At 41.6% G+C, this 24,285-nt stretch overlaps 1 protein-coding gene and 1 long non-coding RNA gene across 2 annotated transcripts; both read right to left on the bottom strand.

Moving 5' to 3' along the window:
• Window positions 1-21: 21 nt before the first annotated feature.
• On the bottom strand, window positions 22-24,247 carry LOC135550444 (55 kDa erythrocyte membrane protein-like). The gene is made up of 12 exons (XM_064981239.1): window positions 23,894-24,247; window positions 8,269-8,397; window positions 8,024-8,102; window positions 6,812-6,897; window positions 6,595-6,663; window positions 3,285-3,481; window positions 2,874-2,977; window positions 2,655-2,735; window positions 2,458-2,538; window positions 2,166-2,368; window positions 829-903; window positions 22-675 (listed from the first exon to the last, which is right to left on the bottom strand). The coding sequence occupies exons 1-12, from the start codon at window positions 24,014-24,016 to the stop codon at window positions 499-501; spliced, it is 1,404 nt and encodes a 467-aa protein (XP_064837311.1). The 5' UTR covers window positions 24,017-24,247; the 3' UTR covers window positions 22-498.
• Window positions 17,180-18,580, bottom strand: LOC135550446 (uncharacterized). Its single transcript, XR_010457111.1, has 2 exons — window positions 18,237-18,580; window positions 17,180-18,104 (listed from the first exon to the last, which is right to left on the bottom strand). It is a non-coding gene; the product is annotated as an uncharacterized LOC135550446 (long non-coding RNA).
• Window positions 24,248-24,285: the final 38 nt, after the last annotated feature.

Genomic DNA, 24,285 nt, shown 5'->3' with positions numbered 1-24,285 from the left:
GTCAACAAAATAATTCACGAGGAACCTTGACAATTTAATGAAGAACACACGTTTTCCCTGTATTTTAATACATGACCATATGGACAATATAGTTATGTAACATTTCATGACACCCTGTTTACAATTCAACCCGAGATAAGGATACTGATGATGAAACCCTGTCAGGTGAAGTGTTACGTTCACAGTAGTGGTCCTCTATGCATTCACATGCTAATAATCAGCTGCAGTCATATGGCACCCATCATTCCGCACCTGAAAAGCCAGAAGCACTAAGCTCTTACAAAGATGTAAAATATCCCTTTGTGGTGAGTTTCATTCTACTTTCTGAAATAAAATGGTATCTTCTGTATTGCTTTTTTTTATGCACTTGTGCAAAACTTATTGACAGTAACCATAGCGATTAGCTGCTACCCAAACTTGGTGGTGTATCAGTAATGCGTGGCCAGGTCTTGTGATATTAAAACAGTTTTGTTAGACTGTTCTTCGGGGGTACACGGGTCAGTAGACCCAGGATACCGGCACCCATTGTGGGGTGGAAGTGGCTTGCTCTATGGCCGCCTCCACTCCTTTCACACTCTCATCAACATCGTTGTTAACCAGCAGCACATCAAAGAAGTGTCTGTAGGTGGAGTGGATGGCATCTGACTCCTTCTGGATCGACTGCACAGCTTCCGACTACAAGACAAGGGACAGAGATGTTTCAGACTCCTTAGAGTTTCAGGACTTCATTACTTATTGGAAAGGTTGATATGGTATAAATGGTGCATTTTGAAAGGTCCTCAACAAATAGCCAAAATTCCTGGATGTAACGAATGAGCAGTAGTGTACCTGGGTAGCTGAGTTGGTAGGTGCAATGAACACCACTAGAGGCGCAAAATCTGCCGTCCGCAAAAGTTTCAATGTCTTGATCACAAGGAAAAATAAGCACCATGTTATTCATCTGACACAAATTAATTGCAACGCTAACCAACAGTTTTTTTTAATACACTATACATACAAAAGTTTGTGGACACCCCTTCAAATTAGTGGATTCAACTATTTCAGCCACACCGTTTGCTGACAGGTATATAAAATAGACACATTTGCAGTAGAATGGCCTTCCTGAACAGCTCAGTGACTTTCAACATGGCACTGTCAGATAGGATGCGAACAAGTCAGTATATCACATTTCTGTCCTGCTACACCGGTCAATTGTAAGTGATGTTATTGTGAAATGGAAGTGTCTAGGAGCAACAACGGCTCAGCCGCGAAGTGGTAGGCCACACAAGCTCACAGAACAGGACCACCGAGTGTTGAAGCGCGTAAAAGTTTGTTTTCGGTAGAAACACTCAATACCCGAGTTCCACAACAAGAACTGTTCATCGGAGGATTCATGAAATGGGTTTCTATGGCCGATCAGCCGCACACAAGCCTAAGATCATCATGCGCAAATCCAAGAGTCGGCTGGAGTGGTGAAAAACTTGCAGCCATTGGACTCTGGAGCAGTGGAAACGTGTTCTCTGGAGAGATGAATCACACTTCACCATCTGGCAGTCCGACGGACTAATCTGGTTTTGGTGGATGCCAGGAGAACACTACCTACCCCAATGCATAGTGTCAACTGTAAAGTTTGGTGAAGAAGGAATAATAGTCTGGGGCTGTTTTTCATGGTTTGGGCTTGGCCCCTTAGTTCCAGTGAAGGGAAATCTAAATGCTACAGCATACAATGACATTCAAGACCATTCTGTGCTTCCAACTTGGTGGCATCAATTTGGGGAAGGCCCTTTCCTGTTTGAGCATGACAATGCCCCCGAGCACAAAGCGAGGTCCATACAGAAATGGTTTGTTGAGATTGGTGTGGAAGAACTTGACTGGCCTGCACAGAGACCTGACCTCAACCCCATCGAACACCTTTGGGATGAATTGGAATGCCGACTGCGAGCCAGGCCTAATCGCCCAACATCAGTGCCCGACCTCACTAATGCTTTCGTGGCTGAATGGAAGCAAGTCCCCACAGCAATGTTCCAACATCTAGTGGAATGCTTTCCCAGAAGAGTGGAGGCTGTTCTAGCAGCAAAGAGGGGACCAACTCCATATTAATGCCCATGATTTTGGAATGAGATATTCAATGAGCAGTGTCCACATACTTTTGGTCATGTGTAGTGTATATTAAGTTCTATGCTTACCTGTGGCTCCACATCGAGCAGGGCAATTTTTCCTTGCTCATGGATCTTCTGGATAGTCTCCATTTTGGTTCCAAACATGAACCCCTGGAAGCTGCCATACTCCAGCAGCTCATTCCCAGTGATGCACTTGGTCATGGCGTCATTGGAGATGAAGTAGTACTCCTGCCCGTTCTCCTCGTCCTTACGTGGGGGTCTGGTGGTGTCTGTTGTTTGGATCGAGCCCCAGTTAATGTAGGTTGGTGGATTTGGCAAAATCAGACAGAAGAGCATTAGAAGTAAAGGTCATACTCACGTGGTGCAGGGTAGGCAAACTTCTCTGGGTATTTGGTCAGCAACGAGCTTTTGATGTGGCTCCTTCCTACACCTGGTGCACCTGCAAAAGAGAGATTACAGAAGGCCAGGGGAGATTAATATACTCACTTTTATTGTGATTTCAATTTGTTTTATGGCAGGCAGGTCTTGATTATGACGATCACATTGGGAGCTTACCAATAAGCACCAAGGTTTTTCTGCTGAAGGCAGGGAGCCGGACAACCTCTTCATAAGAAATCACGTCCAACTGGTCAAAGACTAACAAAAGGGAGAAAATAATACATGGGTGGTTTAGGGATCTAAACCAATCCCATGCCATGTAGAATACATTATACATGTAGTTAGTATAGGTAGTTCTCAAGACTGTATTGGGTATAAACAAATAACAAGTGTTACTAGAGCTGTGCTTGGCCAGATACTTGTCTTTGCACTTCTTCTTCTTTCCAAAGGGGCTGCAGGATTGGGTGCCCTCTGTGGCCTTGCTTTTACTTGCCACCCGCCTGGAGCAGAGAGGAGAGACTTGGTGTTACTCACACACTGAAAACCTACTCTCACCTACAATCCATACAACGTTTTTTACCTCTAACATATTACCGCTATATTTTATTTGGAGCAAAGTGATCTTTCTTTTTTGGTTTAGAGCAAAGTGTTTTTTTAAGGGTTTGATGTTTTTGTTCAGGTTAAGGTCAGCTGATCCTAGGGGTTCCAGTACTTCAGATCCCAGGACTTTAGAGCAACTTTGAGGCAAAAGCTTTTTTTTTACTGGTAATCAGATGTGGATGGACTACTCTACGTTGCGGATCATACCATTCTTGAAGTTCTGGGGAGGGGATGATTCCAGCAAAGTCGGCAGTAGAGATGTCCACCTTGCCTTGCCACCAGTTTGGATCATGCTTGTTGATGATCTGAATGATGTTGCCCGTTTTGAACTTCAGCCCTGCTTCTTTGCATGGGATGAGGTCATCCTTGGCAGGGTCGTAGTCAAACTGAGCCCTCATGTACGTCTGTTGAGTAACACAGAACAGCTGCACACACAGAGATGGCTGAGAGGACATGATCTCCTTTGCTGGGAATTGGGCAAAACATTTTGGAATATGTGTATTGCGGTTAATATGGTCTTTGCAATGATTTATAGCACTGCAGTTTCCAGCATATGGTAGAATTGTATATTACTCTAAAATAAGGAGATAACTTACCTGTCTCAACAGCATCCTAGATGTTAGAGTTAGTTAGTAATCTATCAGTTAATGGGTCACAAACGCTTCCCGTGGTATTGTGCTCTCTGACGCAACACACAGAGGACATAGTACCATCCACAGGAGTGATTTGGGCTCCAAAATCGTTTTCTATATAATTACCATATAGTTTAGGATAGGCTTAGTAGCCTATTATAATTATATAGAAAACGATTGGCTGGATTAGTATCTATCAATGGGCAAAAAGCTTTACATTAGACTGCCATCACTGACCATACTACTCGAGCAGTTATCATAATGCCTGGACATGCTTCTTTTATTCTGGAATTGACAAACATGACCTTGGTTGAAGGGGTTGTCATTATGTTGTATAACACTGTTTTTCAATTAGTTCACATTTCAAGTGAAACTCATATCTCGAAATGTTTCATCATTTTAGGTTGTAAAGGCAGAACAATCATTATCCACTGCCATAAATTGGGGGAGATGTGATGGCATAATGTGACCAGCAGATGGCAGAGTGAATGAAAAGTTGAACACTACCAATGTGTTTCAGTTCAGTTCGCCAGTCTAACATGAGTGATGATCTGTATATCGGGACACTAGTGGAATCTAGTGATTGTATAGTCACCTGTGTCTTTCATTGGCTTAAGGGGAGGATTCGCCTGATAAAGAACAAACTCTATTTAATAAAGAGGATTTAGGAGAAGATATCATTGGAGGTACAGAAGGTACCGTATCTAAGATATGGTCACGTTTCAAGCATGGTATCGTAGAAAAAGAACATTAACACTGTGGAACACAGTTTATTTGTCTTATTACAATGGTGGTAGTGAATAATAATTCACCAATTTGCTGATCAGGTCAAAAGATAATAGGAACAGTATTTAGATTACGTTATAGCACGTGAGTAGAGTAGGTCATGAGTCAATGGCACCAATAGGTGACTGAGGCCCTCTGTAATGACTGTCAACCTTTTGCAAACTAAAGGATGTACTATATATATATATATATATATATATATATATATATATATATATATATATATTATATATACACACATATATAAAAAATATACAGTTGAAGTCGGAAGTTTACATACACCTTAGCTAAATACATTTAAACTCAGTTTTTCACAATTCCTGACATTTAATCCTAGTAGAAATTCCCTGTCAGTTAGGATCACCACTTTATTTTAAAGAACGTGAAATGTCAGAATAATAGTAGAGAGAATGATTTATTTCAGATTTTATTTATTTCATCACATTCCCATGGGTCAGAAGTTTACGTACACTCAATTAGTATTTGGTAGCATTCCCTTTAAATTGTTTAACTTGGGTCAAACATTTCGGGTAGCCTTCCACAAGCTTCCCACAATAAATTGGGTGAATTTTGGCCCATTCCTCCTGACAGAGCTGGTGTAACTGAGTCAGGTTGGTAGGCCTCCTTGCTCGCACACGCTTTTTCAGTTCTGCTCACAAATTTTCTATAGGATTGAGGTCAGGGCTTTGTGATGGCCACTCCAATACCTTGACCTTGTTGTCCTTAAGCCATTTTGAGACAACTTTGGAAGTATGCTTCGGGTTATTATCCATTGGGAAGACCCATTTGCGACCAAGCTTTAATTCCTGACTGATGTCCTGAAATGTTGTTTCAATTTATCCACATAATTTTCCTTCCTCATGATGCCATCTATTTTGTGAAGTGCACCAGACCCTCCTGCAGCAAAGCAACCCCACAATATGATGCTACCACCCCCGTGCTTCATGGTTGGGATGGTGTTCTTCAGCTTGCAAGCATCCCTCTTTTTCCTCCAAACACAACGATGGTCATTATGGCCAAACAGTTCTATTTTAGTTTCATCAGACCAGAGGACATTTCTGCAAAAAGTACGCTCTTTGTCCCTATGTGCAGTTGCAAACCGTAGTCTGGCTTTTTTATGGCAGGTTTGGAGCAGTGGCTTCTTCCTTGCTGAGTGGCCTTTCAGGTTATTTCGATATAGGACTCGTTTTACTGTGGATATAGATACTTTTATACCTGTTTCCTCCAGTATCTTCACAAGGTCCTTTGCTGTTGTTCTGGGATTGATTTGCACTTTTCGCACCAAAGTGCGTTCATCTCTAGAAGACAGAACGCGTCTCCCTCCTGAGCGGTATGACGGCTGCGTGGTTCCATGGTGTTTATACTTGCGTACTATTGTTTGTACAGATGAACGTGGTACCTTCAGGCGTTTGGCAATTGCTCCCAAGGATAACCAGATTTGTGGAGGTCTACAATTATATTTCTGAGGTCTTGGCTGATTTATTTTGATTTTAACATGATGTCAAGCAAAGAAGCACTGAGTTTGAAGGTAGGCCTTGAAATACATCCACAGACACACATCCAATTGACTCAAATTATGTCAATTAGCCTATCAGAAGCTTCTAAAGCCATTTTCTGGAATTTTCCAAGCTGTTTAAAGGCACAGTCAACTTAGTGTATGTAAACCTCTGACCCATTGGAATTGTGATACAGTGAATTATAAGTGAAATAATCTGTCTGTAAACAATTGTTGGAAAAATGACTTGTGTCATGCACAAAGTCGATGTCCTAATCGACTTGCCAAAACTATAAGAAATTTGTGGAGTGGTTGAAGAATGAGTTTTATTGACTCCAACCTAAGTGTATGTAAACTTCCGACTTCAACTGTACCTGCAGTATTTCTCTGATGAAATAATTTGGGATATCATGGCAGAACTAGTCTCACAATGAGCATAATAACGCTGCTTGAATAGTAACCATTTCTTTGATTATGCATGCAATTGAAATTTGACTTAAGGGTGAAAAAAATAAAAACGAATTCAGTCCAGATAGTGATTATAGCCAAGTCCATTCAGGGGAAGGGGAAGGGTGCACATTCATTGGGTCATTTATTGGCTTACCTCACACAAAAGAGAGCACCTTGGCTGGTTGGGGATGATTTTCATTGTGACTACTCCGTTGGTATCTTTCTGTAATGGGAGGATGGCAACCATTTTACTTACACTCCACACTATCAAAACTAGGATTGTGAGATTGCAACATGTCACCCATTCTCTCAGGGGCAGAATGTTCTTCAGCATATATTTCTTTGTTAAAATAGAGACAGTAGGGACTCGCCAAGATCTTTTGTAGCTGGTCGACAGATTGGTTGGCCACACTCGTTCCATTGATCTCTGCTATTTCATCCCCTTCATGTAGGGAACCTGGAGAAGGACAGGAAACAATCAGCACCGGTACAGAATAACCAGTATGGCCAGAGAGTTATCAGGCAAATAACCAGTATGGCCAGAGAGAGTTATCAGGCAAATAACCAGTATGGCCAGAGAGAGTTATCAGGCAAATAACCAGTATGGCCAGAGAGAGTTATCAGGCAAATAACCAGTATGGCCAGAGAGAGTTATCAGGCAAATAACCAGTATGGCCAGAGAGAGTTATCAGGCAAATAACCAGTATGGCCAGAGAGAGTTATCAGGCAAATAACCAGTATGGCCAGAGAGAGTTATCAGGCAAATAACCAGTATGGCCAGAGAGAGTTATCAGGCAAATAACCAGTATGGCCAGAGAGAGTTATTAGGCAAATAACCAGTATGGCCAGAGAGAGTTATCAGGCAAATAACCAGTATGGCCAGAGAGAGTTATCAGGCAAATAACCAGTATGGCCAGAGAGAGTTATCAGGCAAATAACCAGTATGGCCTGAGAGAGTTATCAGGCAAATAACCAGTATGGCCAGAGAGAGTTATTAGGCAAATAACCAGTATGGCCAGAGAGAGTTATCAGGCAAATAACCAGTATGGCCAGAGAGAGTTATCAGGCAAATAACCAGTATGGCCAGAGAGAGTTATCAGGCAAATAACCAGTATGGCCAGAGAGAGTTATCAGGCAAATAACCAGTATGGCCAGAGAGAGTTATCAGGCAAATAACCAGTATGGCCAGAGAGAGCTATCAGGCAAATAACCAGTATGGCCAGAGAGAGCTATCAGGCAAATAACCAGTATGGCCAGAGAGAGTTATCAGGCAATTAACCAGTATGGCCAGAGAGAGTTATCAGGCAAATAACCAGTATGGCCAGAGAGAGTTATCAGGCAAATAACCAGTATGGCCAGAGAGAGTTATCAGGCAAATAACCAGTATGGCCAGAGAGAGTTATCAGGCAAATAACCAGTATGGCCAGAGAGAGTTATCAGGCAAATAACCAGTATGGCCAGAGAGAGTTATCAGGCAAATAACCAGTCTATTTTCCATACAAGTATGGGGATAATGTTGCTGTTCTAATACAAATTCATTCAAATCACTTCAGTATGTTCGCCGATGTGGTTGAGTTCTGTACCTTGTCTATGTATCATTCCACCATGTAATATTCTGGCCACAGTGCACTTCTGTTTTCCATTAAATTTCAGAGTCACCCCCTAAAGGCAAAAAAAAACATGAAAACAGCGCACATCAACCCATCTTCAAAATGACAGAGTGAGTCACAGAGATAGAGGAGAGATGGGGAAGCGAAAGAGGAGAGAAAGACAGGAAGGGAGTTAGCGAGACATAAAAAGAGAGGAATTGGCATCTGAATGATTTTACCATGGGCTCTGAGGGATTTTTTTCAAACGCCACCTCACGCATCCTAGTTGGCTCAGTTCCATTCATGTGACCAGCACTGCCGTTGGTGTATACTTCTGCTCCTTTTGACTCATAGGCTGGCATAACCCCCTATGGGAAAACATATCAAGACTCCACATCAACAGGCACAGGAGATGGATTCATTGACAATAGGATACTGGGGTGAAAAACTCACTGTGAACACAACTGCAGTGTGCTCCTATAAGACTTTTGGATTATCATCTTGACAAAATGTCATAATCCATCCAAAACAGCCACGTTTGCAGGGTTACTAGATGTCAATGGTTGTCCCTATTTGTTTTAGAAATTGTGGAACAATGCAATCATGGAAAAGCCTTTTGACCATCTCATGCAAAGCACCCAAACAACTCAAAAGCATTGCCAGTTGCAGCAATACAGCTGTTTGTTTACTAGGAATACATAAATACATTGTAAATACAACGAGTTCAGCATTCTGATCATCTGATGTCAGATTATTTGAACATTGGCATTTCTAGTGGCATTATTAAAAGCTTTTTTTCGGCTGTGTCCCAAGAGCCATGTTTAATTCGCAGTTTCAGCATCTGTTCAGGGTTGAAAATTAACTCCACATTTTCACCAGCTCATTAGGCAGGGACAACCCATATCCGCTGCTCTGGTTCACCTGCTAAATGATTGCCATGGCTACGCCTGAGTGAGATCGTGTTTCGAAGAAAAGTATTGATATGAACAAACAAATCCCTCGTAAAGATTATGACATCCATTACAGCGACACATAGCAACCCTGGCCACTTGACCACTGTCTGGCTGCAAGAACACTGAGCTGTGTGTAATGTAACTCAAAGGAATGTGGCCTTTGCTGATGATCCCTCACCTCCACTCCACCCATTCCATTTCAGCGATGTGCAAACCAGGTTTGATTGAATACAAATGCCAAACGCTTAAGTACACCAAAGTGCTCTATGTGAATGACCTTTCTATGACCTTGAAATACCACAGCAGCTAATTCAAAACAGGGATCCAAAAGTAGGCCATGAAATGATTTAAAGCAGATTGGAGCCTTTCCTTTCCACTCCACACATGGAGGGGATAATAGAAGAAGACCGGTCCAGATGGGACCTCCCGTGGGATTTGGCCTGCTCTGTTGTGCGGATGTCCCTCCATTACACACAGTGCGGCACAAGCTTTTATCACACTGCCTAATTCACTTTTACTGCTCTCACCCCCAGCCCCGTGGGCATTATCACATTACTAGCACGGCCAGGGATGAGTAAAACCACTCAGGTGGACAGCCATCAGACTAATCTAGCCCCTGACTGTTCTGTACATGGACCCCTGGGTGACAAAGGTTACTTACCACCTGTAAGGTGCAGTAATGGAATTAAGCCTCCTACGCTCCCTGATGGAACCTTGCTGCCAGCTCCAGTGGTGTGAGTTTGTTTAATTCAAAGCTCTGTGGCTTGAGAGACGCTATCTAACGTAGATAAGTTTGAGTATCTTTTAACAGATAACTGCAAGTGTCCCTTCAATGTTAATGATCTTAAGCTCTATGGGGGACATGGAACGTAATAATATTAGTTCAGAGAAATCCAATGGTGCCTTTGTCAAACCACGTAAACAACTTCTCTTTTTAGATGAGCTAATCATTTGTTCAATGTGCTTGGCCACATCACACTGACACAAGTTCATTCGCAATGACTCTGACAGCTTTGTTTGGTTTCCATAATTATCAGCTCACCGAAACATAAATAGGCCTCTAAGAAGGGGGTAATCTGTCATAGTTCTGTATACGAATAGGAATCAATACGCCAGTAGTCTTGTCTAGTGTAGTCAGATCCACTGACTAAAGAACGGATGATGACAGTGATGTCTTTGAGGGAAAACAACAAGGCCATAAAAATGACTAACAACTCCAATGGCATAATATTTTCACAAAGCAATTTTCCTTTATCTTATCGGTTTTAGTCTCTCCTTGTCCCTTGTAACTGAGTGGGTTATCATTAGAGTGTGTGTTCTATGTGCAACAATGGCATATTATATTATTGAAAAATCGTGTGGAGGTTTTAGGACAAGGTCTATTATGCCTATTTCTATGCTCACCAACCCCTAAAAAAAACTCCTAAAGTTGTCTGCCTCGGAGGAACCACAAGGACAGATGGGTTTTGAACAAAGATGGAAAGCAAACTGTCAAACTTGTTACCGCTGTTACTTATAGACTGACCCTTCACCCAACCACTTTGACTGGGTCTAAAAATGCATTGTTGTCTTGGCCATTAGCCAAAGAAAAACCAGTTTGATGTTTGTCTGTTCTCCCCATTTAAGGAGGAACTGTGTACACTATCTCACTACGCACACGCCCAGGCTCAAACAAACTGGGTGTGGGTAGCCTTGAGAAAAATGCTGAGGTAGGGAAAATTGAACCCTGATCCTGACCATACTTTCCCTGACTGAGAATGACAAAAAGGATACTGTCAAAGCCTGACACAGGTCCATTTTTCTTTCAACACAAACCCCAGTAGGCTGTGGATTCTTTCCGACATTTTGAATAGACTTGAACGTTAAAACAGCAATGACCGGGGACAGATGTTAAGATTCTGTGCCCTGTTTGGTGCTGCTGCCACTGGCCATGGGGAGTGTGTGTGTGTGTGTGTGTGTGTGTGTGTGTGTGTGTGTGTGTGTGTGTGTGTGTGTGTGTGTGTGTGTGTGTGTGTGTGTGTGTGTGTGTGTGTGGGGGGGGGGGGGGGGGGCTAATCATGCAGAGTCTATGGGAGATTCCTCTTCTCTACGGAAGATGTATTCCCGGAAACGAAGAAAGGTCACACACACACACACACACACACACTAGGCTTCAACACCATGTGGACTAGTCTGCAGTGTTCCAGTAAAAGCCTAGAGGGGTCTTGTGGTCAATGGAAGTAAACACGTTGTTTACTCTGCAACATAATACTGATATTACAGGAGACCAGTACCAGGAGTGTAGAAATAGTGTCTGTCATAACACATCAGCACATCATTGTAGTGGAACACTCTTCAGACTGGATCCAAGGTAACACTGATAACATCCCCATGGGGACATAGAGCGCAGTATGCTGCATGTTTACCAAGACGGACCTGTCCTGGCAAAAAGGTTGAAGTTCATTAATCATATTGTTCAGCACACAGGACTAAGTCATAAAAGGACAGGCTCACCCAGTCTTCAATAAATCCCCCTACAAAGTGCTGACCTTGGTTGGACTGCGAAGGAAGTCACATGTTCAAAGGAAACTGCCAGACTTTGGTCTAAAGGGTAACTGGTGTCATCTGAATAATGAATATTTTTTAATAGCAGAAAACTGCTGAGGTCAGCTGAAGAACACACAGCACATGCATTTCTTGAACAAGCTTACTACAAAGTTGAAAAACGTTCCATTTTTGTTTTAATGATGACTCGGGCATACTTGGTTCCCAATATTACAAGCCGACCTTGGTGAACTGTCTGCCTACTGGGCCGTGATTTCAAGGTCAGCTTTGTATAATTGATGAGCGCTAGTTTTCCTGAAGCCTTTTTTGGAACTTCTCCAAAAGGGGAACCAAGGGTATTTAACAAGATCCCGTTTCTATAGTTACAGCCAAGAATGAAAAAGGTGTGGGTCTAAAGTTTGGCTGTCAAACATACAACCCGCAGGTGGTTTGAATAAAAAAAAAGGATATGTTATATATAACTCAGTATACTTGAAAATGACTATCTTGCTGATTTTCAGTGCGGCCCTCCGGACCTCGTTGAAGACCGAATGCGGCCCCCGGGGAAAAATAAGTTTGACTCCCCTGGTCTAAAGTGAGACAGAAAAGGTAGATCTGACAGCCTTTTAATACCCAACACAGTTTGAAAGTCAGTTTACCTAGTGAGTAATCAACAGCCCAGTTAGAGCTAATTGGCCCAGCGTCGTCCGGGTTAGGGGAGGGTTTGGCCGGGGTAGGCCGTCGTTGTAAAATAAGAATTTGTTCTTAACTGAGTTGCCTAGTTAAATAAAGGTTAAATAAATACAATTCCAAAAGAGTCCTGTTACTATGTCATGTGAAATACCAAACTCGTTATGCTGTTAGTGTCAAATTAGACAAGCAGCCACTCATGGGGTAATCCTCCTCAACAGGTAACACAGTTTAACTATAGCATTATTACAAGTTTACAGCCGCTCATGGTACAATCCCTCCTAATGTCGCTTTAACAGAGTCAACAGGACTCAGAAATACCGAATTATAAACCATCTAAAAAACAAAACACTTCAGGCTCCAAAGTGCCCGGGTGGATTCAACTGTGGAGGTCCTTGGCCCTCCCAGTCTCCCAGAAGAAAAACACTATGTTCTTCTGTGGCTTCCTACTTCCACTGCACTGAGCGGTGTCCGATTACGAGGAGGGCAGGGGGAGGGTCTCAGAGTCAAAGAAAAACAATCTGGTCTTGAAGCCTTTGGGTCTTTTGAACATGTGATTTCCTAGTTGGTGTTGACCCCTGACCTCAGTGTGTGAACAGCAGGCCTCTGGGAGTTGTAGTCATCCACCAGTGATGGAAGCTTGGTTATTGATGACTATTTATGACCCCCATGATAAAAATGAATGTTAAATACATTTAAAAAAAATTGAAGTGGGCAGGGGAGTAGTGTCAAAAACAACAGAGACTAAGGTCCGTGTTTTGAATCAGCATCACAACACAGCGTTGTGTTGTGATGCTGTGTTGTGTTGTGTTCTCTTTCATTCATCTGTGGTTCCCATCACCTAATCCAGTGACGATAACATTCATCTGTTATGTTGGAATGTAGGATATTTTTGTATTCATTTAGATAAGAAATGAACAGGAGGTGCTGTGAAAATGGCTGTGGATACACAATGTGAAAGACAGAGTGTTCCAGTGAAACAGCAACAACACAAGGTTGCTAGACAAATAGTTCAAGGTACAAACTGGATCTAATGTCTCTATAATCAAACCCTCCCAAACATACCAGGGCTAGGTTAGGGTAGATTTCTAACCAATAGACTAACAACTATTGATCCACGAGACCTTGCAGGGCCACAGCGGTAAGGCTGCGTTTACACAGGCAGCACAATTCGGATCTTTTGCCACTATTTGGTCTTTTGACCAATCAGATCAGCTCTTTGGCCAATAATTGGGCAAAGGATCAGAATTGGGCTGCCTGTGTAAATGCAGCCTAAGGCAGCACATATCTGTGAGCCTCTCCCTATATCTAAACATAAATGCTACAATAAATGGCATTCAAAATATAGAAGAAAATATGAGACAAGTTTCTGCCATTTTGTTTAGTCGAGCTCATGTTGGATGAGTCCCACTTCACAATAAGTGTTGCGAAAACATACAGTATGTATTTATATTGGAATTACAACTACAGGTACAGTGTGAAGTAGTGTGGTTGGTTCTCATTGTTACATAGTACTTATTATGTAGAATACACAGCTAACAAATGTAATGCATAATAATTTTGTAATTATACAACCCGCAAGCAGGTACCATCATTTCAAGTAAGCTTGATATAAAAAGCAGAGCAACATTATTCATGAGGACATGTCTTTTGGTTCAATGAGAGGATGAGAGCACGGAACATAACACAAGCACATCCGCAATGTTCTCGTGTCTGTCTGTCCCTGTTTTAACTGCTCCGATGAGACAAGGGTTTAGGACGGGAGACATCGTGCATTAGGCAGACATTGCTGTGTGTCTATTTATAGAAAGCTGCAGTTCTTTAGCCTAGAAGATTAGGCTAGTGTCCAGTGAAACATGACTCAGCTTATGTAGTCTGCACACTCCAGGCAGCGAGCACATACGGGAAGCCTTATTCACACACAAGCAACACACACACACACACACACACAACGAATGAGACACCAGCACTCATCTCTTCGATATTCTTAAGATAAGGTATTAGTTTGCCTCCTCAAAGCAGATATGATCCTGACTTGGCGACAGTCCAGATCTCACAATAGATGATGATTTCACATTTCAGCTTCTCCCTGAGGTACTGCTGCACCAGGTTATTACACCCGTTGCTGATGTCAGGGAAACGTCTCCACGCAAGGCTTCCCCTTACCATGTCAAAGTTGCTACTAAGTCCTTGTTGGAAGTGTCATGGCTTCTTTCGAACTTGATTGCCTGGCTTACTCTATCACTCATTGGCTCCTTCTCTGATCAAGCAGAGCATTTGAACCCGTCATTCCACTTCAATAGAGGGGTGACACCATAGAGATCCTATTAAATTACTAGAGGCATGTGATAACAGAAATTGTGTAGTAGAAAATATTGTCACCTCAAAAATATTGTTGTGTAACTGTAAAAAAGTTCATACGGGTTTTATACAAATGATCTGTATAAATAGCCTCTAAAATATATATATATATATGCAAACAGACCATAAATGTCAAAATGTTTGTTTTCTTGGAATGCTGTGAGTGTTACAATGTCAGTACTTGATGTATTTACAAGTTGTCTAAATTCTGTCATCAACCGATTTCAGCCAGTGTAGGGCTGTGGATTGACTGCATTTTTTAAAATGGAATGTTGGCATTTTGGCAGTTCATTTGAATAATTCCTCTAAAACTGTCTGGCTATAGAGCAGATTATCTTCAAATTCATTGTTTTGCACAATATCTTATCACAGCACCAGCAAATCATGGTTGTCCAACTCCCAGACCAACATGGCTGATCTTTTTGACCATCATAAGAAGGTTAATGTCCATTCTAGTATTCTAATTCATAATTCTATGGGTGACCCATTCCTCAAGTAAATCCCCTCAAACTCCAGGCAGTAAAGGCGCTGCTGTGCACCTTAGCCTTAGTCCTCTGAAACTGGCGAGGCCTATTGTACAATCATTACATACCAAAAAATCCCTACTTGAGACAGACAAAGGACAACCTCCTGCTTGCATCTAATAGGCACACCTGGCTCGGCAAGCAAACAAAGACAAGGACATGGGAATGCCATCCTGACCTAGGGGACCAACGGGACTGAGGGGATTAACGGTCTTCTATAGTTATGCCTCATTAAGAGACACTGATAGCATTAAGCCCTCCTCACCTGTGGGGTCAAAGGTCCATGGTGAAATGTGTGGTTGGAATGGGAGCCTACTACTACTGTAAGACCCTTACTTGACATACGGAAGTCTTTCAAAAATAATTAAGAAGACAGACGAAAATCCATATTAAAACATCCAGAACAGCTGCCCTTGACGCTCAGGGACGTTTCTAGCATTTTGGGGGCCCTAAGAAAGATTTGGTTGGGGGGCCCCCCCACCTCACCGTCCAAACATTTTAGTCGCCCCCCTCTTGGCGGAGGAGAGAAAACTTAGCAATTTTAAAATACATTTCATGAGATTTTATTCATTTTCCCATGGGGTTGAGAGAAACATTTTGCAGTTTTAAAATACATTTCATTAGATTCTATTCATTTTCCCATGGGGTTGAGAGAAACATTTAGCAATTTTAAAGGAAATGTCCTGCAGTTCTATGCATTTTGCCATGCGATGGAGAGAACATTTTGCTGTTTTGAAACGAATTGCCTGCAATTCTACACATTTTTCCATGACTCATGCCATATTCATATGATATCTGAGTGAGAAAAACCAATAGGGGCCCCCTGGAGGTCAGAGCCCTTAGGCACACAAGGTGCCTGGTCAGTAATTTGGCCAGAATTACTACAAGGTTTAGATAGCTAGCTAGATTAATTTACCTAGCAATCTATAAAATGATAGCTAACATGGGCTAATTGAGTGACTGTCGGTGACTGAGATAACAAGAGGAAAACGTACACATTTGGTGCTTCTCCATTGAGATTTACCCACAGACCAGTGGGACGCCAATGTTTTAAGTTAATGTGTATAAGCTCTAGAGTTGTTGCGTTTCCATCAGTAGTGTGTCACTTGAAGTGGTACTGACAGCATGTTATCAACATGAAATCGTATTCAAATCTGTTCATATACACCCCCAGGAAGAATATGACACCTTTTTTGTTCATTTTCAGACACGCGAGCACTTAGATATGGTCATTTTCACGTTTTCATAAATTCATAGAATGTTTGGGAATGACATAGAGTAAGACATTTGTGGAGATTCTATATAAATATAGAGTGGGAAAGCGGCCGTGCATTTGGACAATTAATAGACACTGCAGTAAATAAAACCTAATGAAAACATCTGTCTTGTCCAGCACCGGAGCCTATGCAGACTGGTGCACCATAGCCAATCAGAGCTACAGCAGGACTATATGTAAATAAGCCACTTGCCACACGGGCCTGGCATCATTCACTTTGAACTGGACTGTGTGTTTACAGGCAGTAGCAACAATGCGACTTTAGATCATTAGAACGCATTTGAATGGATTTCTGCAAATACGTACAGTAAATACCACGGGAGTCCTCTTACATTTGGGGACTTCACAGTCCTAGTGATCAAACAACCATGAGAAGGTAGGCTATCTCCCCCTAAGTTGCCTATGCACATCGATAACAACAAGATCAACAACTAATGCTAGCCAGAGCAAAATGAGCAAAAATCTAATGAGGGAACATTAGATAAAGTCTCTCAAACTTTTTCAGCTGGTTGACCATCAAAATTGCCTAGTAGCCTGCTCGTCCTTCTGCAGCTTGTAGTATTGGGCATTCTGGCTCTTTTCAGTGAGCCAACTCGTTCGGCTCAGCTCACCAAAAAGAGCCGGCTCTTTTGGATCCCAAACGGCTATTTAAAAAAATATGTTTTCTATTTTTTCAAGTCAAACAGTTTGCAATAGTTTGACTACGATTGGTGTTAAAACAATTCTAATTAAATTATTAAATGAAATCATACTTTACCTTACCCACAATGTATTTAAAAATGCATTGGTTTGTTAGGAAAAAGAATGCTATTAAACATTTGCATTTAAAGTCTAACTTTTTAATGTACATCAACAAAGTGCATATAAATCTAACCATTCAAAACTAATACAATCTGAACAACATAATAGAATATTGCATCATATCAAAGAAAAATAAATAACAATTTGCAAAACTGCAGCATCCCACTTAAAACATTAAGCTGGTCCCTCTTTTCTCTCTCTTCTTTATTGCCATGTTATAACCTGCAGCACACAGCAATGCTGACCATGTTTTGCTTTTATGAGAGATTTGCATTCAGAAATACAAGCTGCCTCACTTTCGAGGGGCTGATGCGGTTTCTTCTCTCAGTAATAATTTGTCCTGTTTTCGAGAAGACCCTCTCAGAGGGAACGGATGTGACCACTATGCAGAGTCTCCCTGTCATGACTTTAGTAAGTCGGGGGTAGACAGAGGCCTTGTTCTTCCATCAGCTCAGAAGATCTGCAGATCTTTGGAGGGGGGCTCCTCCAAACAGGATCGGACCTCCATTATGACATCTGCTGAGGGATTCCTTTGTGCTGCATCCCCGGTTGCTCTCTCGTCAAACAGCATTCAAACAGCAGATGTTTGTGGCACTACTGCTGGTGCTTCTGCTGCATCTGATCCCTCTTCTTCCTGTTGCCCTGGTGCCTGAGCCAGATGACTGCTGGGGATGCCCCTCCCTGCTGCTGAGGTTATTCTTTGATGAGCCTCATCAATCGCTCTGGCATCACTGAAGGCTAACTTATTAAACCTGGGGTGAAGTGCAGCGGTTTCTGTTAGCACCTGATTATATTCCATTCTGTGGAACTTTCTGTCCATTGATGAACATAGGGTGTCCATCAACTTTGTCACATGTCCTGTGGTTACATTTGCTTCTCTCTGGCGGCTGGCTGTGATTCGCTGCAGACCCTCACACAGGAGTATCATTTTTGAGGCTGTCACATAGCTGAAAAGAGAGAAGAATAATTTATTAGTTCAGGTTCATGTTTTGTCTACTGATACTACATTCTCATCTACTGCTCATATACATATATAATACTGGATTAAACAATGATGTTGTAATAACTGCTTACTGTACCTGATCTCCACAGTGACCTGCTCAAAGGCTTCCAGGACTTTGCACACCTACTCCACCACCTCCGATTCCTCTTGGGTCAGAGCATCAACTGGTGCATTGACAATGGCCAGGGTAGAGATGATGGCATCCTTTGACTCAAGAAACCGCTTCAACATATAAAATATTGAATTCTACCTTGTAGTGCAGTCTTGTTTAGGCCTCAGCTCAGGCATCGGCATCTGGCGTTATGTAGACTTTAGTTTTTCAGCACCTACTGTGCTCCTGTGGAAGTATTCCACAGCTGCTTTCACTTTGTCCACAGTGGGTCATCACCTTCAGAGCATCTCTTACAATCAGGTTGATTGTAAGAGAGGCTCTGAAGGTGATGACCCACTGGCAAGACATGGATGATGGGTCCATTTTAAAATGTTCATGGCTTTGGTTATGTTAGCTGCATTGTCGCTAACACAACAGGCCACTTTTCCATCTACTTGCCATTCTCTGGCCACTCTCAACAGTTCCTCTGCCAAGTTCTCTGAGGTGTGTCTGTCGCTGAACTCAAAGCAGTCCAGAAGACAGCCAGACATCAGAAAATCTTCAATGAAGTGACATGTAACTGACATGTAAGAAGTGGTTACCCTCGATGTCCAGCTGTCAGTGGTAAGACAAACTGCAGTAGCTTTCTGGACTCTTTCCCACACTGAAGCCTGTGTGCTCTCGTACAGTTGTGGAATAAGTGATTTTGAAAGGGTTTCCCTGCTTGGAATTGTGTATATTGGATTAGACTATTGCTATAATTTCTAAAACCTCTGTCCTCCACGATCGAAAACGGCTGGAAATCGGTGGCAATTATTTTAGCCAATGCAATATCAATTTGGCCTTGTTTCGCTACAGACATAGGCTTTGGCATAAACTGGTCCATAGAAGACTGTGTTGCTGTGGGTCGCGGAGTAGGCCTACTTGACTGAGTGAATACATCTTGCAAAATATATCACTAGCCACTTTAAACAATGCTCCCTAATATAATGTTTACATACCCTACATTATTCATCTCATATGTATACGTATATACTGTACTCTATATCATCTACTGCATCTTTATGTAATACATGTATCACTAGCCACTTTAACTATGCCACTTTGTTTACATACTCATCTCATATGTATATACTGTACTCGATACCATCTACTGTATCTTGCCTATGCTGCTCTGTACCATCACTCATTCATATATCTTTATGTACATATTCTTTATCCCCTTACACTGTGTATAAGACAGTAGATTAGGAATTGTTAGTTAGATTACTTGTTGGTTATTACTGCATTGTCGGAACTAGAAGCACAAGCATTTCGCTACACTCGCATTAACATCTGCTAAACATGTGTATGTGACAAATACAATTTGATTTGATTTGATGTGCGGAGGTGCTGGCTCCACCACTATCACTAGCAGTGCCGCTAGTTTCTCGAAGCTCCGCTACAGCTAGCTTCACAGTTGGGTGCACAGTTCGCATATTCCCGGTGTAGGTTGTGCGTAGAAACGGCTTTATATGAGATTTTGTTTTGGCAAATTCTACACTGTGCTCTAACATTGTCTACATTAAAATGCATCCAAATGCTACTGTGCTTTCGACTCATTTTCCAGCTGTTGTTTTCACAGCTGTTCTTCCTCTCTCACACGCTGCTAAGTGTGTGACTGTGAGTGAGTTGGCTCGGCCCTCCCTCACGCATCTTTGGTTCATTGGTTGACACTGTGTCTGATTGACAGGAACAACAGGTGAGGCTGTTAGTCTGAGCAGACAGTCAGAAGGAATGTGTGTGCGCTTGAGCATTTAGGCCTATATTATTTTATTTCTTTTTTCGTTCTTTGAATTAGTTCGTCTGCTAAATGACTTAAATGTAAATGTAAATGTAATTCATATTTTATTTTTTATTTATTTTTATAAATAGATTAGACTCTTCTGACATGCAAGCCGGCTCCCAACGTTCACCTACAAGAGCTGGCTCTTAGAGCCGACTCGTTCGCAAACAACCCATCACCAGCAGCTTGCCTGCCAATGCATGTTGGTCCCAACCCACGTTTTGACAACTCAATGGGAATTTGCCTGCCTGCCCACACATGCCAAATACATTTACATTTACATTACATTTAAGTCATTTAGCAGACGCTCTTATCCAGAGCGACTTACAAATTGGTGAATTCACCTTCTGACATCCAGTGGAACAGCCACTTACAATAGTGCATCTAAATCATTTAAGGGGGGGTGAGAAGGATTACTTATCCTATCCTAGGTATTCCTTGAAGAGGTGGGGTTTCAGGTGTCTCCGGAAGGTGGTGATTGACTCTGCTGTCCTGGCGTCGTGAGGGAGTTTGTTCCACCATTGGGGGGCCAGAGCAGCGAACAGTTTTGACTGGGCTGAGCGGGAACTGTACTTCCTCAGTGGTAGGGAGGCGAGCAGGCCAGAGGTGGATGAACGCAGTGCCCTTGTTTGATTGACAACTAAGAGATATGCTAAAAGTTCTTCAAGTTTAGCATAGCTAGCTGGCAAAGTGATTCACATTTCTTGCTAGCTAACCAAATGACACTTGCATCTCTAGCTGTAGCCACTGAAAAAAACAATATGTCAGCTAGCTACACATAGACTACTTGTTTTAACAAAAAAATGTGCAACTGCGACCCAAACTGCCCATTGTTTTAATAAAATATGGCCGTTATAATGTCCACTCGCGTACATAGGATGCTGTATATAGCATTTTAACATATTTAAACAATAGAAGAGATAAATTATATTGTCCAGCCTTTGCTGCTATGCATGCAGATGTGCATAATATACTGTGACCCTAATCAGAAAAGTATTTAATAACTCCAAATAACAAAAATGTAGCTATAGGTTGTCATAACATTTCAACTTAAAACATGTTTTTTTTAATTCACTGACGCGAGCGCATCAGGCTGTAATTTCATAAAGTAGATGACTCTATTGATTCATTTATACTCGCTTGTGACTTGTTGTGCAGCACATCGCGGGTGGTATGATAGCGGGACGAAATGAATTGACAACCCAAATCCTAGCACGGACCAGATAGAAATGTGTCAAGCCTTGTGTATGACAGGTGTGCTAGCCTACAATGCCTAACTGTATGTCATTGATTTTTTTTTGTCAAAAACAACCTATTTTTAAAACCCCTTATAAAGTTGGTTTTGTAGCATAAACTGGGAATTGAATATTTTTGACTGAAATTATGATTGTCTGTTTGTTTCATATTTGAAAAGTAGTTAAAACACTGTCAGTTCCACTTTAAGGCTTGTGGTGAGCAGAATCAACAACCTCTGCATCATTCAAGACTGTCGCTTTGTGAAAAGGTGTTACAGTAACTGTTCAGTGAAAACGTCCATATTCTGTTAACTCATACCCAAATAATGTTGTTCACTCATCCTATATTCATATTTGTGGCCAAAGCATAAATTGGAGAAAAAACACTGAAAAACCCCCACCTCAAACTTCTCAAACAAAAAATACTTGCTATTTCCTCATAGACGATGATGTCATCCTTCTAAGGAAGATGAGCTGGCCAATCAGTGGTCTACTCACATTAATATTTTTAATGACCGGTATATGCCCCCACCATTCTGTTGCTGGGGTACACCCACATCATTCCAACATAGAAAAGCTGTTGTTTTTTTACTTCTTCAGGATTGGTGTCCCTTCCACGGGATGGTTGAGCTAACGTAGGCTAATGCGATTAGCATGAGGTTGTAAGTAACAATAACATTTCCCAGGACATAGACATATCTGATATTGTCAGAAAGCTTAAATTCTGGTTAATATCTACTGTGCAATTTACAGTAGATATTACTGTGAAAGAATACCATGCTATTGTTTGAGGAGAGTGCACAATTTTGAACATGAAAAGTTATTAATAAACAAATTAGGCACATTTGGGCAGTCTTGATACAACATTTTTAACAGAAATGCAATGGTTCATTTGATCAGTCTAAAACATTGCACATACACTGCTGCCATCTAGTGGCCAAAATCAAAACTGCACCTGGGCTGGAATAATACATTATGGCCTTTCTCCTGCATTTCAAAGATCATGGTACAAAGAAAATACACATTTTTTCTTTGTATTTTACCAGATCTATTGTGTTATATTCTCCTACATTCCTTTCACATTTCCACAAACTTCAAAGTGTTTTCTTTCAAATGATACCTTTCTTCAGGGCCTGAGCTACAGGCAGTTAGATTTGGGTATGTCATTTTAGGCGAAAATTTAAAAAAAGGGGCAGATCCTACATACTTAATTACGATTTTTTGGAAGGAAAAGTATTTCACTTTTACTGTAATTAATTATAGGTCATATTTCAAAGAAATCTGGAAATATTGGACAGTTACTTTAAAGTTGACAGTTATCCATTGTTATGTAAATGCCCGCTGAAAAGTACCCACGGCATTGCCTTGGCTCCAAGTCAGAGCAGGTCTGCCAGAGCCCTGGCCAAGTGAGACACGGGGAAGACACGGGGAAAACACGGGTACATCCTCAATGGAAATGTGCCAGTTGTGTATTCTACTATCCTAACAGTAAGTTGAGACATCCTGGAGCCTGCTAGTGTCTGTGGGGCTCTAAGCGGCCGCTTATGTTGCTTATGCCTAGAAACGACACAGTTGAAGATGACAACTGGAGCATAACACATTGTAGAATTCAGATGCTGTACATGATCACCATATGGACATGTCTAAACAAACGTCATGAGGTAAAAGTAGTGTTAAAAACTACAGTAGGCATAGTAGACCTATGCTGGCAATTAGTACCATCGTCAGTCCCCTCTTCTGAAAAATACATTCATCCATTATGTAGACATCACATCTTGGCCTACTTCCCCCTAATTGCTGTGAAATGGTTAACCTGATTCTGCTAAGCTGTGCTTAAACTAATCAAATCAAATGTTGTTGGTCACATACACATATTTAGCAGGTATCCCAATTCTGATATTTTTTTCCACTCATTGGTATTTTGACCATTCACAGCACATCTTTTCAGAGCTTATCTGATTGGTCAAATGACCAATTAGTGAAAAAAAAAATCAGAATTTGGCTGCCTGTCTAAATGCAGCCCTTGTGCCTGGTGTGTGGTTTCTGTTCCTTGTAAAGAGAAATTGCAGAACTGAATCTTGCTTATTACCTGTCTGGAACAAACTAAGATAGGATTTGACAAGCACTGAACTCTCCTCACGCAGTAACGTCTTGGAGTGAAGCTCTGAACATGATAGCCTATATGACATAATAGGCTGTGTGGTCATCATGTTAAACTATTTACAAATAGGAAAAACCTATATTTAATCATGTATATATGAATTATATATAAATATATGAATAATAATATGTTTAATAATGTAGGCTATATATGAAAAACACAAAAAGCACATGAACACCAAGAGGATCGTCTTAAACCGGATTTTACCAGCGCTGACCAGCGCATTATATCCCCTGCGTCTTAAACTCCTGCAATGAAGTTAACAGACACATCTGTATAGCTTTTACGACATCACCAAGGAACGTACGTAGGCTATAGCCTACCAGACAGACATATAGGCCTACTGATTATCTGATTTAAGACATCTTTTCTATAATTTTAATGTTATGGCAATCGTATGAATGTATTGTAAACCGCTTACCTTTTCTGGTTTTGGTTTGTTTTGAAGCAGCTGCTCCAGGTACAGGTCGGAGAGGGCTGTTCGAGCACTGTTCACCCGCTCAAGTATGACAGCGGGTTCGTTTTTATTCGATTTTAATGTCATCTTTACTGGTTAGGAAAAAAACAAAAGTGAACGTAATGCACCCCTGTTCAATGTCCTATAGTAGCAGAGAATGGGAAATGAGTGACAAGGAACCTTGGCGGTCTGATGTATTGCTGTTCTGGGGTTCAAGTCCGAGGTTCTGATCAATTCGGAGGTAGACTACAGTAGGCTAGGCTGCGAGGACACAGCTGACAAAGCAAGTAAACATCCGATTGCTAAAGGGGGCAGGCCCACTGCAGCTTCCTCAGTGGTAGAGCTGTTACGTGTTG

This window comes from Oncorhynchus masou, chromosome 12 (assembly GCF_036934945.1).
Source record: "Oncorhynchus masou masou isolate Uvic2021 chromosome 12, UVic_Omas_1.1, whole genome shotgun sequence".
Classification (NCBI taxonomy): domain Eukaryota; kingdom Metazoa; phylum Chordata; class Actinopteri; order Salmoniformes; family Salmonidae; genus Oncorhynchus; species Oncorhynchus masou.
Note: the sequence above shows the minus strand (reverse complement) of the source record. Positions and strands in the feature narration are given on the sequence as shown.